Source organism: Notechis scutatus, chromosome 2 (assembly GCF_049901735.1).
Source record: "Notechis scutatus isolate UNSWTSFEM ecotype Mainland chromosome 2, rNotScu1.2, whole genome shotgun sequence".
In the NCBI taxonomy this organism is placed as follows: Eukaryota; Metazoa; Chordata; class Lepidosauria; order Squamata; family Elapidae; genus Notechis; species Notechis scutatus.
The window spans coordinates 31,449,558-31,467,261 of NC_142010.1; the positions used below are offsets into that span (position 1 = coordinate 31,449,558).

Consider the following 17,704-nt stretch of genomic DNA (forward strand, 5'->3'; position numbering starts at 1 on the left):
ACTTCAAATGGCTGCTAGATGAATAGTCATAAGTTGAGAACTATCTGTAATGGGCCTACAGTAATCAGGGTTTCCAGCTGGTCTAGGCCCCATCTTAAACAATAGAGATTTTTCATTTTGGAGTTCCACTGCTACAACACAGCTAAATAATTTCTTTATCATATATAAAGTTATAGCAGTGTACATTGTTGAGTGAAATAGATTTGGAGATCTCTTAGTGTAAATGAGTTTGATGATAACGAAGTAATTTTAATATTCTCCCTCCCCATTCTCTATTATTTCTTTTTTTAAATCTCTACATGCCATTCTTTTAAAAAGTCAAGGTTTTTCAGTGAATTGCAGTATATTAAATAAAAATAATAATAAAGAACATGCTGCCACAATCTTAATTTGATAGCATTATCCATTTCCTATTTTGGAGCTGCATCAACTTCCTATAAATAATTTGACTCCTCTTTAGTTGGGAGCTATGAACATACCAAAATATACACCAAAAGCTATGATACATGAAAATATTTCAGTGAAGCCAGTGAAGATCCAAGGCAGCTTGAAGAAAACTCTTAAGCTATTAATATTATCAACTGCATACCTTTTCAGGAGGCATTTTATTCAAATACTGTATCCTAAAAATACTTGCTTGGGAAAAAGAGAAAAACACAATTGAACCCTCCCACACATACTTTATAAATGTATTTTACAAAATGGAACACAAATGTAATCCATCCTATAATAACAGAAGATAATGCAACATTACATCATTTAAAAGTAGTTCAGATTTGGCAAAAGATATTCATGTACAATCAGTCTAAAATGGTGTTCTTAGGACCCATATATTTCTAGATGTAAGCATGTTTCCTTAAGTGAGTGGATTGTAGCTGCATTATTGAAATAGAAGAATGACAGGCTCCCTTAAATACGTTCTTTTGACTTATTTAGACTTCAATTCTGGCTTCATTTCCCTAGAGGTCAACCAGTGAATGTAGCAGGTCTTCAATTTAAGTAAATAAGCTTTGGATGGTGTTCTTAATCTTCTAGATTAAAGTAATTGTATCTGTAATTGGACAGAAGAAGGGCCTCTTTCAAACATAATAAGCAGTTTTATGTCTTCCTATGTTGTTTGTCTTGTAAATTTTGTCTTGCTGCCAGCTAGCTTTCACTATAACTGTTGAAATATACTTGTCTTATTTAAACAGAATAATGGGCAGAATGGAGTGGTTGGAAAGAAAAAGAGAACAAAAGGAAAAAAGAGCCGAGGTAGCATGTCAGGTACCTCTACTGATGCTCTTTCTGCTGTGTTTTCTTCTCTTGTTCCCCCTCGTGATTTCTTCAAGCCGACAGCTTCTCCAGCACCTTCAGCCGACATGGCTCCCATCAGTTCTGGGTCTTCTACTTGGACTTCCTCAGGCCTCCCCTTTTCTTTTGTCTCCATGGCAACGGGGATGGGGCCGTCCTCTAGTGGGAGCCAGGCTACCGTGGCTTCCGTGGTCACTAGCACCTTACTGGCCGGTCTAGGATTTAGTAGCAGTGGTATTTCTTCTTTCCCTAGTACGGTGTGGCCAACCCGGCTCCCGACCTCTGCCTCGACTAATAAACAGTCTGCCAGGCCAGTGGTGGCTACCACCGAGGCATTGTCTTCTCCAGCACCAGACAGTGATTCTGCTCTCACAAAAGACAATGAAGGAGCTGAGGATGGGGAGAAAGATGAAAAAAGTGAAAGCGAGGATGGCGAAAGAGAGCATGAAGAAGAGAGAGAAAAGGATTCTGAGAAAAAAGAGAAAAGTGGTGTGACCGAAGCTGTTGAAACCCAGGAAAATAGTGAAGCTACAAACACCACTCTTTCTCCCAACAGAACTATGGAGGAGGGAGGAAATGAAACTATATCTGATCATGAGCAAAGCCAAAATATTGTACCAACAGGTAGGACTCCTGAAAGAGGAGAAGGAGTTACAGGAATAGACACTGAGTTCAATACAGTCAGTTCCACCCAAGTGCCGACACTATTCATTAATGAACAATATACTGGTGAGATTCCAAGAAGACCAGAAACAGCATCAACATCTTTACCAAAAGATAACAGATTTATTACCATTCATCCAGGTGAGTTGTTTTGGTGAAAGTGAATTAGTTTTTTTCTTCTTCAAATCATTAAAACACAATTAACAAAATTAACACCAATGTTGTTCAACTGTTATCAATTCGGGGGTTCATATTTTAATTACACTAATTAGAAGTATAGATACCCTGTTCATATTTTGTAATACAATCTAATTTTCATACTGTATTCTAAACAAGTTCATTTTTATTTCCTATATCCACAGATCAAGATAAAGAATAATAATAATAAAGGTTGTACATACTTATTTGCTGATCAGAAAACTCTGAAGCTTTGTATACTTTTAAGTTTCTCCTAATAAATTATTTGTGTAGCTTAAACCTTTTCTCATTTCAGGTTTGCACTTGAATGTATTAATAGTGTCATGAATATGGTGTTATTTCTGTAAGATTCCAAAATTCTTTTCACAAAACAGCCTTTGTTTTATAATTTCTCTTACTACTAAATAATAGTCTTAATCTTTTAGAATAACAATGGATAACATATTGCCATTAAGAAAACAATAATAATATTTAAAAATTGAACAATATTATAATTGTCCCAAAAAATCAGATGCTACTAACGGAGTAAAGACCATCCTTTGAATAATAGAATGCAAATTTGTCAAGCGTGAAAGATCATGACCACATGATCTGATCAGTTCTGATTAAACTGATTTATGACTAATCATGCCTATGCACAGCTCAATTAATGGTTAGTATTATCTTGGCATTAGATAACGGTCAACGGAATTCAAGATGGGTTGAACATAGTCTGTTTATGGCTACATAGAGACTCTAGGCTGATTCCTCTTTTGACTCCTCCTCAAGGTTCTGCCATTTTCCCCCCTACAATTAAATGGACAAGTAGACTGGTAAACTGTGAGAGTGCACTAAAAGGGATGTTGAAGTATAGTTAGATTAGAATAAATGAAAAATTTACAATTAAAAGAGTCAAGACTTCCAAATAAATAGGAAGATTATTGGACCACCACATTGGAAGAGGCAGACACAGTCATGAATAAATAAGTACAGAGAGAAGTTGCCGGAGAGTGAGCTCCAGCACAAGTCCCAAAGCTTGGAAGATTAAACCTCTGGTCCTAGTGACTGACCCAGATTGGATCCTGCAGAACGGGGGACTGTGGTGGACTTGGCCAAGGTGGGCGTGGCCAACTCGATGTCACTCATGTCGGGGGTACCTATGGTGGCCTGAGTGCTCTGCCAGAGAACACTGGCTTCCGAGCTCTGTTTTTGGCCGCGACAGTCTCCTGCAACCCTCTGCCAGTGAAAACATAGCTCAGGAGGTCCTCCCACATCCCTCCCAAAACTTCGTTTTCGCTGGCAGAGGCATCACAGGCTAGTCTTTTGCTTTTTCCAGGGCAGCCCCGTGGGCCAGATCTAAGCACCCCATGGGGCAGGTCCAACCCCCAGGCTTTGAATTTGACACCCCTGGTCTAGGGTCTACTCAGATGTCAGAAAAGTGTTTAAAATATCTCAGTACAGTATTTAAAATAAGCTGGAGTTTGTGCAAAAAACTTTGGAGATAACCTCATTAGGATAATTAAGCATCTGTGCATGGAGGGGGTCCCCCTATTCCTCCATATGTGGCAAGATTTATTAAGTTATCAATTCTTGTCATTCTTGAATATTTTTGCAGTGCAGCTTGTAGATGCCAGTTTGCATGTAGGTAAACAAAAGAATCAGACCAGATTTTGCTGGCAGACTGTGTACACATAATATGACACTACAAAGGGGGAAAATGGGATGCCAGTCGAAACAGGAAAAAACATACTAAGGTGTACAGGGAAACAAGAGCCATACTGGTGCCTAATAAGTAATAGCAAAAATAAGCATTATTTTTATTGCTTCCTTTCATATTACATAATTGTAGGGTATACTGCAGTAAAATACTACAGTAGTAGAGTAGTAGTAACTCTAAAATATCTCGGATGAAATTAAATGGTTTCTGCTGTGATGGAAGCCACCGGATTTTGATCTGTTATTATTTCACTGTTCATTAATTAGGACACAGAATATTATATTTGAAGAGGGTTCTATGGGGGGAAAATGGATCTACTTGGCTGTATTTTGGATCCTAGCAATCTCTCATTTCATGTCTTTTGTTCGTCTATTCCCATTGAATTAAGCTTAATTACTCCTCTTGGTTTTGGGACAACCAGGTATGATTGAGGGAAGTTTTTATTCAAGGAAATATTTTCATGATGGTTTTCTGCATTGACAAATGCTCTCCTAAGAGCCATTATGGATGGGAAATAAATTCATGTTTGAGTCTGTGAGGGTTAGCATGATTAGCTAACCTCTTTTTGATCTTTGTTTATAATGCTAGGGGATCTTTAATGATCTTGGATAATTAGCCAAGTCGGTAAAAGCTATTGAATCCAGTTTTCTTAGAGATCTAATTGCCATAGAAAAGTTTACTAATTGAATTTGGCTGGCAAATAGTGGTAGAATGCTCTTGAGTTTGGTAGAATGCTAGGTAGAATGCTCTTGAAGCGTAAACTCTTTCTCTCTGTGTGTATGCGTATGTGTTTGTGTGTCTACACATACACACAAACGTATATTCATTCTCCTCCATTCTCTTCCTGGGATGAATTCCAAGCCAGCAAAAGGCAAACTGAATTAATGTAGCAGTGACATATGCCATCAAAAAGTGTTTGCATTCCTTCGCAAAACTCTAGTTTCCTCACCCTTTAAAAAATGGGCAAGTTTACAAAAAAAAAACCAAAAAAAAAAAACCATACAGGATGTCTTTGCTTCTAAATTGCCTTTATTTAAAAATTGAAAATTAAAAGGCTTTTATTATTGTGCAAAGTTATTGGGATGCAGAGAACTAGAAACATGGAAGCGTTTCTATATATTTTACACATTTAAAAAAAAAACAATCTACAACAGCCTGCTTTTTTATAGGTTTGTCAGTGATGGACCCATGTTGGGAGCAACTTCTCCAGGAATTTTTGTGTACACTTTGTTATAAATCTCTATGCATGCCAAAATACTTCAGATTAAAAAAAAAAAAATGTCACCCTGTCAACTGTCCAGTTGGAGAATCCAGAAAAAGAAATTCCCGGAACATTGTTTTACCAAGAGTATAAAGTTTACTGAATAAACCACATTGGCTCAGAAGAAGCAAAACCACCTCTGGGTTTCCTGCGCAAAAGCAAACATAGTGAATTCCCCCTTTCCCTGTGGGCCATCCACAATCCATTATGTCCACCGATCATTCCTGCGCATTTTGTTATGGGAACCTGCCAGCCACGCTGGGACACCTGCTCGATTTGTCCTTGAAATGGGAGCAGCGTCTCATGGGAACTGACGGATGCTTGGATGCCATTCCCCCCACCCTTGTATTCCATTCCATCCCCCTCCCTTTCAATGTCAGGCTGCGAGCAAAGCAGAATGTATGTGAACGTACGTGTACGAGTCAGTCTTGACACACTAGTGCCCACCAATGTAAAATGCCTTATTAAGTTTCTCTCTGCCTTTCTTTCAAGATACATGTTTATGGTATGTATGTGTGCATAGCTAGATAGAGATAGAAATATATACCTAGAAAGAGTTAGGCCTGTGTTTCTAACTTACAATTGGAATATTTTGGGTGCACCATCTGGAATGCCAGCAAGCAACTTGGGCAACTGTCCCCCACTCTTCTCAAAGATGAGACTCTCACAACTGAGACCTATGGGCCAAGTTTTCCACATCCAAGTGTAAAGGAAAAGCTCCCTTCCATACATATATGCTCCACCGTGTTTGCAAAAGAACATCACATATACATTTGAATTTAGCAGTGCTTCTGCTTTTGCTGGTGATGCTGAAAATTGGTGACGCACTGATGTTTTGTAGGATAAGACACATGGAAATGGCAGTAGAAGGCCTCACATTGGTTGATTATCACTTTAAAGAACAATGAAAACATCTGTTAACAGCCTCTGAAAACAGGAAAGCAGTGGGGGTTCTCTTATCTAAAGAAACCATCTCTTGATTTGACATTATACACTATCAGATTATTCCATCTTCTCTTATTTAAGAAAAGATAATGGAAACGAACAGATTGGACTACCTGAGTTGGAGATTATTTTGTTCCTTTTTTATTCAGCATTGAATAGGGGAAATGCAGCTTTTCTTATCATATTAGAGCTATCAGTGGCCTTTGATATCATTGCCCCTGGTATCCCACTGAATCATCTGTGAAGTATGGGTGATGGGCCATTATAGTGGCTCCACTCCTCAACTGGATGGTTCCAGTTTATAAGTCTAGAAAATAAGTGCTCACACTCTTGACCATTGCTATATATGATGCCATATATTTATGGCATATTTTTAACTTTAATATGACTCTACTGGGGCGACTCATGAATGGGTTTCAAGTGAGGTGCCATTAATATTAAAGATAATCAGTTATATAGCTTCAATCCAGGTCAGGTAGCAAATACAACAGAGGACCTTACTTGATGTCCCAAGGGGACAGATGGAACAAAGGTAGTCAAAATTGAGTCCCAGCAACATGGAGTTGCTATTGTCAAGGTGTCCTTTATACAGATTCTTAGTAAAAAAAAATCATTCATTCCCCCTGAAAGCAGATCTGTGATTTGGGGATTATATGGATTTACAGACTCTACTCGATTGGCAGGTAGACTCTGAAGCCAGGACAGCTTTTGCCTTACTTTGGCTGGTCTACCAGCTGTGGTCTGTTTAAGTTAGACTGGGAGGCCCTCATAAAAGTTACTCACACTATTACAGGTTTGGACTATTGCACTGAACTCTACTCAGGACTGCTTTGAGTATGATCCAAAGACATGGTGCTGATGGGAGACGAGTGCTGCAGAGTGGCAACCATATTATAGCTTTACATCGGTTGCTAGTGATTTTCTGAGGAAACTTCAAGATGTTTATATTAACCATAAAGCCAGGGGTGGGATTCAAAAATCCCAACAACCGGTTCTCTGCCCAGTTGCTTGGTGGGTGTGGCCTACCAGAACTTCTGGGAGGGCTGTTTTTTACCTTCCCCAGAGTCTGGAGGCTTCCCTTGGGCCTCTGGGAGGGCGAAAACTGCCTCCCCCGGGCTCTGGAAGCCGTCCGAAAGCTGACAACAGGCCATTTCCAGACTTCTGGAACTTAAGAGAGGGCCATTTTTCACCCTCCCAGAGCCTCCGCGCAGACCCTGCACTTACCTACATCCAAAATGGGCCAGATAGAGACTCTGGGGAAGGTAGGTGGGGGCAGGGCAAGCCAGTCAGTTCAACTATCGGTTCAGCAAACCGGATGTAAATTTAACATCCGGTTTGCCCGAACCGGCTGAATCCCACCCCTGCATAAAGCCATATATGGTTTGGGCCTAGCTTACCTGCAGAATATTCTTCAAATAGAATCTGTTCTTGTTCATTGAACTCAGAAGAGATATTGTGATCACCTCTACTGAGCATGTGAAAGAGAGCCACAACCAGAACTACCTCCTAGAACAGTGTGTCTTAAAGAGCGGTCCCTGTCCCGCTGACTTCTAAATGTCCATCAGTTTTTTGTCTTTCTCAATGCCACAAAAAATTGGGTTTTTTAGCAAAACATTTGTGTATTGAAATTTTTGGCATGAAGATACTTTAATTGTTTTGTACCAGGTTTAATGAAGAGTTTTTCATTTATTGATCTGAATTATTTACTAATATTAACTACCTGGAGTTTATGAAAGAGATCGAGATACGAATATTTTGTGTAAATAAATAAGTAGTTTTTAACTACTAACTATTAATATAGGTCTTCATTGCCACTTCAGTGAATCCAGGGATTTAGATGGCATGCATACAAACAAACAAATAAACAAATAAAATGTCTTTAAAGTGAGAGTCCCCTAAACTTAGTGTTTTGTTTACATCGTATGGAATATTCTAAGGCTATTTTCTAAATGTAGAGACTTTATTCATTCTTAATCATTTAAACTTAGCTATTTAGCAGAAGGTAGAAATTTTTTTGAGTGGGTCACAAATTTCCAACCCTGTTCTCTTTCTTACTCATCCATATTTAAAACATATATTTCATTCTACTGAGTGAAATGAATGAATTTATGACATTAAGACTTTTTGGACCATTTCAGATTTCAAGCTTGAATAGCAATATTGCTACAATTTTATAATTTAAAACTCATAAAAGATTTATCATAAATACATAAAATCATACTTCTTTAAAACTATTCAGAGCCTTAATTACTTACTACCTTAATAAAAATCATTCTTTTTAATAAATGTTTAAATTTCTGTAATGATGATGTAAACTACCCAGAGTCAATTAGGTGGAATAAGCAGTATAGAAATGTAATAAATAAATTTCTGTGACTAAGGAATATAAACTCTCTCAAGTCTATCTTCTAGGTATTTCAGAATCAGTTTATCTCAGACATTGCAGCTAATAATAAGAGAATGTACAGGAAAACATTTGGAGTGTATTATAGCATCTATTTCTGGTCTACTCTTCCTTAAGGTGTCTTCATGTTTTTACCTGCTGGGACATTTAAGAAAATTATCAGTAATTAAGGTTTCAAGTTGTATTGCTTTGAACCAGATGTTGTCTTTAGTTTCTGCAAATAAACAGAGTATATTACAAACACCAGTCTTGCTACAGATGATAAATAGAGCTTTGGGAATGACTAATGTAATTATAAAGCAAACAAATTGTGAGCTAACTTGAATTATAGTAATAAAGGTAAAGATCATGGTAATGATATTTGGAAGACCCTTCCCAATGGTTTGCCTACCATTATTCAACCCATAAAACATTACTTAATCCTTTAATTTGCAAGGCTTTTGAAGACATCACATCCTCCATTATTAGGTATTGTCTGCTAATGGCTAATCACTCCATTTGTCTCTTCCATATTCTAGTCATCTCTTATCAAATCCTATTCTCCTGCATTGCTTATTGCTTTATTGGCTGCCTTTTTAAACTTAGGGCCTGTTTATAGCAGGAAAATTGTGAATTCTGCTTGAAATTATATTGACAATGTAATTAGTACAAAAATCAAGTGGAGTCATAGAGTATAGGAAAAAATCCCCAATGTTTTAATCTGAACTATTTATGCAAATCATCCTCTCTTCCAAATTCATTGCTTACACGACTAGGTTCAATATTTACTTTGATTTTAACTTTACCAGAGTAATCGTTGATTTTTATTTTAAGGACCTTCTAATAAGGTCCAAATAAGAAATACTTATCCTAATAAGAAATAATTTCAGCCTTATATCCTATGCTCTTTCTGTCTTGCTGACAATTGATAATCTCCTAGAACTGTCTTTTTTTCCCACCTAACCTATGACCTTTGGATAACAGGCCCTATTAGGTACACTTCCTTCCATTGGCCAGAAGACACTAAAACCACAGTCTTGCTTTGCAAAGTTACTGTGGTCATTATATTGAAGATTGTGGCTCTGAAGGCTCTGCTATGTTGTTAGTTGCGAAGTCGTGTCCAACCCATCACGACCCCATGGACAACGTTCCTCCAGGCCTTCCTATCTTCTACCATCCCCCAGAGTCCATTTAAACTCACGTCGACTGCTTCAGTGACTCCAGCCAGCCACCTCATTCTCTGTTGTCCCCTTCTTCTTTTGCCCTCGATCTTTCTTTTGATTTAAATCGTTGGGTTTTTTTTTAGTTTTTGTTTAACCACATTCTCACATTCTTTTTACACTTAAACATGTCTTGCAAAGCAGGCTAGCATTCTCCCTGATGTTTCTTACCAAATGAATCACTCAAAATCTTCAGACTTCAGAAAGCTTTGTAATTTTTAATTGAGTATGTTATTTACTTTCACGATTTTTTGTTGTTTTTGGTATTTGCTTAGTATTTTATTTTCACTGATTTTAATATTGTACAGGTAGTCTTCGACTTTTGACCTCAATGGAGCCCAAAATGTATGTTGCTAAGTGCGATATTTGTTAAATATTGAGTTTTGCCCCGTTGTGTGACTTTTCTGGCCACCGTTGTTAAGTGAACCTTTGCAGTTGTTCAGTTAGTAACACGGTTATAACGTGAACCTGGTTTCCTCATTGAATTTGCTCATCAGAAGGTCACAAAAGGGGATTGCATGGGGACCCTGCAACTGTCATAAATATGAGTTAGTTGTCAAGTGTCTGAATTTTTATCACATGACTATGGGGAATGCAACAATGGTCATAAGTGTGGAAAAACAGCCACAGGTCACTTTTTTGCAGTGCCGTTCTAACTTCGAATGGACTCTAAATGCACTGTTATAAGTCAAGGACTACCTGTATTCCTTTTTTTTTAATTAATTAATTATTTTATTTATTTATTTATGTTCAAGGTGCATATCCATTTACATTTTTAACAGTGCTGTGTCAAGCATTTACATATTTTTACATTTATTTTCCATATTAAACCTTACATCTCTTCTCTAACCATAAGTACAACATATCCCATACCTCATAGAATTCTGACTCCTCTTTACCTTTCAGTGTCCTCACAAGCCTATCCATTTCGGCACAGTCAAGTATTTTGTATTCGTTTTAATTGTTGTCTGCTCTGAGTAGCAATGACATGCTTTTTATTATTATAAAATTTCCAGCAGATGACAATGTTGTTTTCTGTTTCTGCTCAATCTATATTATTTCCTTCTTTTCATAAATGAACAACTATATTTCTCCACCAAGATTTGCTGCATTTGAAAACAAAATCGGAAAACGCAAGCAGCCACAGGGAAGAATTTTACAATAGAATTAACTAAAGTTTCCAAAAAACAATTTTATATGTAGGTAAAGCGATATAAATGTAAGAGAATGAGATGGGCATCTTAAGGTAAAGTCCAATCAAGCTCATGTGTTGCATTATAGCAGTTACTTCTAACATAAAATGTGCTCTTGTGCCTTACTGATTCTCCAGGTTAAAATGAAACTTGATTTGTGGGTTATGCATCTCAGAATGCGAAATTAGTCTTCAAATTGACTTCGCTGCCATACTAATGAAGAGATGGAGAGGATTTGCTAAAGCAATTGCTGTGGATATTGCTGTTCTTCTCATTGTTCCTTATACTTTCCTCTCTTACTGTTTCTTTATTATGTCCTTCTTTTGAACCAGCTAGTGGAGTGAAAAGAGGGTTTGTCCTGGAACTGAGGTTGGTTGGTTTAAATACCAGGTCACTTGATCAACTTGCTGGCAAATGTGAGCAGGAGGCTGCATTTTTGCATCAGGTGCTCCAGCTGAAATTATTAATGCTGTATCTTGTAAATTCATTTATGTCCTCCCCATGTTTCCTGTGGTATCAGTTTCATAAGATAAAAATTGCAAATCACTGAATGCCATATCAACATTCAGTGTGATGCATATTTATATTAAGGTTTAAAGCGGAAGGTAAACTGATCTTATATATGCATATATAACATATAAAGTAAGGTACTTCTTCTCCTTAAAGAGGTGCCTTAGTGGCTGAATGCACCAAGATATTAAGCAGTACATTTGTGGCTGCAAAACCAATTCATCTAATGAGGCTGGAGGAGAAAGCCCCTTGATAAATTATATAGATGGTTTCTCCTAGTTCTTGCAGTTTTCTTGGCAATATTTCCAGATATGGTTCCTTGCCTTCTTTCCAAGGCTGAAAGAGAAGGACTAACCCAAGGTCACCCAACTGTAGTAAAAATGGCTATAAAATCAGATCTGTTCACATGTTGACTTGCTTTACAACTGCTTTGTCTTACAACAGAACTTCCAGTCCGAATTGTAGCTGAGTTAAGGACTACCTGTATGTTTGTTTGTTTGTTTGTTTGCTTAAGCACAGAATGATGGCTTCAGCGCTTCTGCTAACAAATCTAAGACATTCCAATTGCACTGAAGGGCAGTTTATGCAAAACAGTGTTACATTTTTATCCTTGCCAAGAACGGTGGGAATGAGTCATTGGCAAGCAGTGCTTTTTCTGTCGGTGAAATGTTAGCACCAGTGAATCAGATCCATCCGACTTGCAAAGTTTTGAAGAGCCCCTTTGGAGCAGGTATTTGAAAACTTCCAGACCAGGGACAGTGTCCTCCTCATTGTGGAGGAGTTTTAAGAAGCAAAACAGGTGACAACTCGTAACGCCTCTGCCTGTTTTCCAGTGAGGTTTTCCTTGAAAGTTTTGTGTTCACCATAAATTCCACATTTTACAGAACATTCATCTGAACATTTTGCAATCTCTCTTTGATCTGTAGGACAAAGTAGATGCTTTAAAAGTCATCTATCCTCTTTTTGCCAATGTTGGTTTAAGGATGTGTCCTCACCCAGAAGGAAATGTACAAGCCATAAATCTGTGGGAATTCCTCACTGAATGGATCCTGCCTGGCTTTGCAGGGCTGCACTGCATAGCCAGTTCAGCTTCACTTCTGCACTAGGAATAGAATGGCAATAAGTTAGTGTTGTTTACTTTATCACAGTTTGTTCATAATGACCTATTTTGTTGTTGCTGTTTGCTTTGTTGTACAGCAGACAAGAATATTTCCAGCATGACCAACAGATCCACTCGTGGCAAAATGGAATGGATCATTCCTCTCATTGTGGTCTCAGCCTTGACATTTGTGTGCCTAATCCTTCTTATTGCTGTGCTAGTTTACTGGAGGTGAGCCTTTCTAAATAATCTCAATTTATATGATGGTAAATGTTTTTGTCACTTTATTCTCTCTATTTTGTCATGGCGGGGAGGGGGGACTTTGACAATCAGCTATGTATTCACAGCTCAACCATTTTATGTCATGAAAATGATGCATCAGAAAGGCATGTAGAGGACTTCGATATCAAGAAATTCTGAGGAAGATCTCCATCACCTGACACTATAGACCAATAATTCCAAATTGTGCTTCTAGGACAGGGGTGGGCAAACTTTTTGGCTCGGGGCCGCATTGACTTTAAAATTTGACAGACGGGCCGGGTCTGCACAAGATTTTTGGGAATCGCCCCCTTCCCCCCCTCTTCTTCTCCTTCCCCTCCCTCGGAGGCTCCCTCCCCTCGGAGGCCCTCTGAGTCAGGAGTTGCTACCGCCGGCGCGGGCTCGCGGCTCCAGTCCCGCGTTGCCTCGGGAAGGGAAAGGCAAAAAGGAAGAGCGCGCCGGTGCTTTGCAACGGAGCAGCGGCACCGGAGGCTCAGGCTCAGCGGCTCCTGGTTTTGCCTTTTCCTTCCCAAGGCAACGCGGGACTGGAGCCGCACGGAGCTGCGCCGGCGGTAGCAACTCCTGACAGCCCCAGCCGGACACCTGAGCGAGCCCGGGCGCAACTGCCTCTTGCTGCTGCCGGAGCACCGCCGGTCGCCTCCTCCAAGCAGCCTGCCTGCCCACCGGGCTTCCCTCTGCCGCACGGCTCGGGGCCAGGCGCAGCGCCCGCGAGTTAAAGGAAGCCGAAAGTTGCTGGGAAGTTGCTCGGGTGCTAGGAGCAGGCTTTTAAAGTGCCACCCGAGCAAAGTTTAAGCAGCCCGCCCTGCCCGCCGGCGGAACCCTTCCCGCTCCTTGGCGGGAAGACGCTCAGCCTGCAAACTTTGCCTTTGCAAAGCCCTGAAAACGGAGCAACTCCCAGCAACTTTCAGCTTCGTTTTAACTCGCGGGCACTCGCGCCTGGCGGAGGGAAAGCCCGGAGCCTCCTCCAAGCAGCCTGCCCGCCCGCCCGCCGGGCTTCCCTTCCGCCGCTGCTCGGGGCCAGGCGTGAGCGCCCGTGAGTTAAAACGAAGCCAAAAGTTGCTGGGAAGTTGCTCGGTGCTGGGAGCAGGCTTTAAAGTGCCGCCCGAGCAGGACCGCCGAGCCAGGAACGGGCACCAAGGCAGGGCAAAGCTCCACCAGCAGCGGCCTAGCTTTAGGTGGCTCCAAGCAGCCCGCCCCCCGCCGGTGGAACCCTTCCCGCTCCTCGGCGGGAAGACGCTCCAGTCTGCAAGCTTTGCCTTTGCAAAGTTTAAGCCTGGAAGCCCCAGAAAAAAGGGGATCGGCGGGACTCACCTTCGGAGAGGTCGCACTCGAAGGTGATTTTGAACTCCCAGCCGAGGCCTTTGCAAATTTCTTTCTTTCCTACCCCTAGATCGCTCCGCACTGTTTTGCAGCTTTGGGGCCACGCGGCACAGGGCAATTATGCCACGCCCAGTGATTTTTTTTCAGGGCAGGCCGGATTGGACAGACCAATGGCAGCGATTTTTTTTCAGGGTGGGCCGCATTGGACAGACCAACGGGCCGGATGTGGCCCGCGGGCCGTAGTTTGCCCACCCCTGTTCTAGGATCTGTTAGACTTCAGCTTCCATCGTTGCTGAGTAACAATTGGTGGATTACAGGAGCTGGGGCTAAACAGTGTGGGAGAACATAAAGATGGAGAAAAATTCATTTTAATGCTGCATTTAATTGAGATGAGTGGTCCAAAATATCTGGGATCACTGTGAACTGTGTCGGCTTACGTTTCATAAGATGACATTATCTACAACAGTTGCTCTTAATGTGTGGTCCGTGGACCCCTGGGGGAGCCACGATGTCATCACGGGGTTCATGAAGGCTTGAAGAAATGTTATGATTTAAATCTTGAGTTAAGTTTTGGTGGTCCGTGGCTGCTGTCCGTGGCCACAACAGCTATTTAAAGAGAGAAAGCTGGCCCCAAGAAAAGGTTGAGAACCACTGATCTGCAACAACATTCATAAACGGTTTACTCCAGAATAAATCCCAGGTGAGATAGCTTTTTAGTTATTTGCAATTGATCTATGACTATATTGCCAAACAATGCAAGAAGTATTGAATGTATTATAACTTTGATAGCCATCATTAAAAAAATGAGCATTTTAAAATAAATAGAATAAATCTAATGCACGACTATCATTCTCTTAGTGAGCTTCCATGAACAGAAATAGCAGGACAGTCCCCCATGGCTATAAAAAATACAAACGCATCATCACATCCACATATACACCTCCGACTCAGCTACCATGGATTTTTACTAAGTTGACTAAAACTAAATGTGATGATTTTAAGACTGGAAAAGGTGGGAGAAGGTATTTAGGACAAAGCAAGAAATAAACAAAACAGGTGAAGGTTAAGGAAAATGTTGTTTCGGTTTAAAGTTTCTGCTTCCTTTCTGGTTTGATTGTATCATTTCTCACACATACCTGACACAGCCCCTAAGATCAAATTTAGTGGTTAAGGCAGCAGGCTAGAAATCACAAGGTGATGAGTTCTAGTCCCGTCTTGGGCATCAAAGCCAACTATGTGATTTTAGGCTGCTCTCTCAGCCCAACTCACTCCACTCTACATTCTTGCAGGAAAAAGAGGAGGAGAAAGGAGCATTAGGTATATTCACCGCCTTGAGTTATTTTTAAAAATAACAAAGGCAAGATGAACCATAATTTAAAAATATTTGCTGAATGCTGAGTTGTACTCAGAAACAGAAGAACAAGCTTTTGTGGGCCTTATTTTATATCTTCTCCTCTCCTCTGGTGCAGCCATTTCCTTTAACAGCAGTTTGCCATGATACCTGAACATTCAACCGTTGTTATATCTTGACTAATATCTACTGAAGTTAGTTTTAGTCTCAAACTAGTAGCAAAGGCTTCTGATCTCACGATGTCTCCAGAAAAGAGGGGAAGATGAGTTATGTCTTAAACCCTGCAGCGCTTCCTTCTTGTCACTCTCACTCATTCTTTAATATCAGGCCTGAATAGTCATTGATATTTGGTATATGTTTGTTAGCCCAGAGGATAAATGGCAGTCATCTCAAGGCACTCAGAGGTAAAATGGTAAGTGCATAAGAATCCATTCTAACAAAGATCACATTGACGTTCATATTTTTTATTACATTGGGTTGTGATTTACATAATGAGTCTTTCTTTGGCTTCCTTTTCATCCTTGAGGAAAATCAGTAGTAAGCTTCTACTTTAAATGACGGAGTGTTGTTGTTTTTTAATGGTTCTATGGTTTAATATTCTCGTAAGCTGCTCAGAGTTGCTCTTTAAGGGCACCCAGATCTTTTCAATGAATAAATATTTATTTACTTGTATTATTTTAGACTTGAGTTAGGAAGTCAGAGGCAAAAATGTGACGTAAAAGGCAACATGTAAAGTGATGGAGGTAAGTTGAGGTAAACATTTTGCCTCTCAAAAGGAAGCAGACCATCAAGAGCAGATCATAATTGAAAACAAGAAGAGTTCTTGGTGTGGATATAACCGGGAGATAAATACTGTGTTTCTCACAAAATAAGGCCGGGCCTTTTTCTTTTTTTTTTGAGCCCCGAAAAAATGGCTAGGACATCTTTTTGGGGGTGAATTTATTTCTTTCCCCACGCACACCAGCGCCGTCTCCAACAACAGCATCTGAGTCACTCCCACTTTTCCCCCATCCCCGTAACAACAGGAAAAAAAAATTGAGCTACCTGGGAGCGCCGCGCGCTGCGTTTTGGTTTAATCCCGAGCGGCTGGGTGGGCGTGAGAAGAGCCGAGCGAGCGTCTCTGCTGCTGCTACCCTTGGTGCTCCAGCCTCGGGCTCTGCAAGTTTGCAAAAGTCCCAGTGCGCAGCCCGTTCCTGCATTCCAAGCATGCCCAGGCTGAGCTGCAGCTTTCCCTCTCTTGCCAGCGCCATCTCCAACAACAGCGGCGGCAGCAGCGGGAACCATGGAAGTTACGGAGGCGGCTCCCCCACCTGAGAAGTGGCTGAAATACTTCCACGGTTCCCGCCGCTGCTGCCACTGTTGTCATAAATACATACCAGGGGTCAAATACCTGAATTTTGATCATGTGACCATGGGGATGCTGCTGTGATCATCAGTGCAAGGACCGGCTGTCAGTCACTTTTTTCAGTACCGTTGTAACTTTAAATGTTGCTAAATGAACAGTTGTAAATCAAGGACTACCTATAGGCAGAGGCAAGCTTCTCTATTCCTCATATCACCAGTCATGCCCTGTTTGCTGCCTGAATAAGTTACTGGGTGGTGTCAACCTGACTTCATCACAGCTCTGGGTTACTATGATATGTGTTTTTTGCACTGACGTTAGAAGCACCGAGGGGCTTCCGGGTTGAAAGAATTAGTCGGTGACATCACCGTTGCCCAGGGGACGCTCAGTTGGGAGCTCCTGTCATGTCCCCGGCAGGAGCTGGAGTGAAGGACAGGAGCTCAACCCCGCCCCACGGCAGCATTCAAGTCTTGAACACGGGCTTGCTAATCTCCCTCCCATCATCCTAACCACACGAGCCGCAGTGCTCCTATGATATGTGTTAGAGAAGTTGAAAACGTAATTGCCTGTCTTTGTTATTTGAAACATGATGCTTTTAATTTCTAAGAGTTTTGTCCACTTGGGTATCATCCTATGCTTTCCTGCAGAAGTTTTTGTTTGCTATTTTACTCTTGTTCCTCATACACACAGTCATAACAATTATTTCAAGTGATACGTATTTGCATACATATTTACTTTCCTGTAGTGAAACAATGGTCTCCTTTTTCCTTCCTTCCTTTGCTGGAAGCTTTTGAAATGTAACTACTAGAAAGTTTCACCCAAACTTAATCTATCTCATTCAAACTATGACTACCATTGGGTTATAATTACACACCATTGGAGTGATTAAAGGTGGTGCGGTGGCCTAGAGGTGAAGTTCTTGCCTCACAATCAGGAGGCTGTGAGTTCGAT

General features: G+C 40.6%; 1 protein-coding gene across 3 annotated transcripts in view; it reads left to right on the plus strand.

Annotated features, from left to right (window-relative positions):
* PTPRG (protein tyrosine phosphatase receptor type G) overlaps positions 1-17,704 on the plus strand; it is a 704,217-nt gene that overhangs the window by 609,116 nt on the left and 77,397 nt on the right. Inside the window, exons 12-13 of one of the 3 annotated variants that reach the window (XM_026679640.2) lie at positions 1,194-2,097; positions 12,560-12,692. In XM_026679640.2, the coding sequence (XP_026535425.2) occupies positions 1,194-2,097; positions 12,560-12,692 (1,037 nt within the window). The remainder of the gene's footprint in view (positions 1-1,193; positions 2,098-12,559; positions 12,693-17,704) is intronic. The other 2 variants (XM_026679650.2, XM_087954524.1) reach the window with 2 other exon arrangements.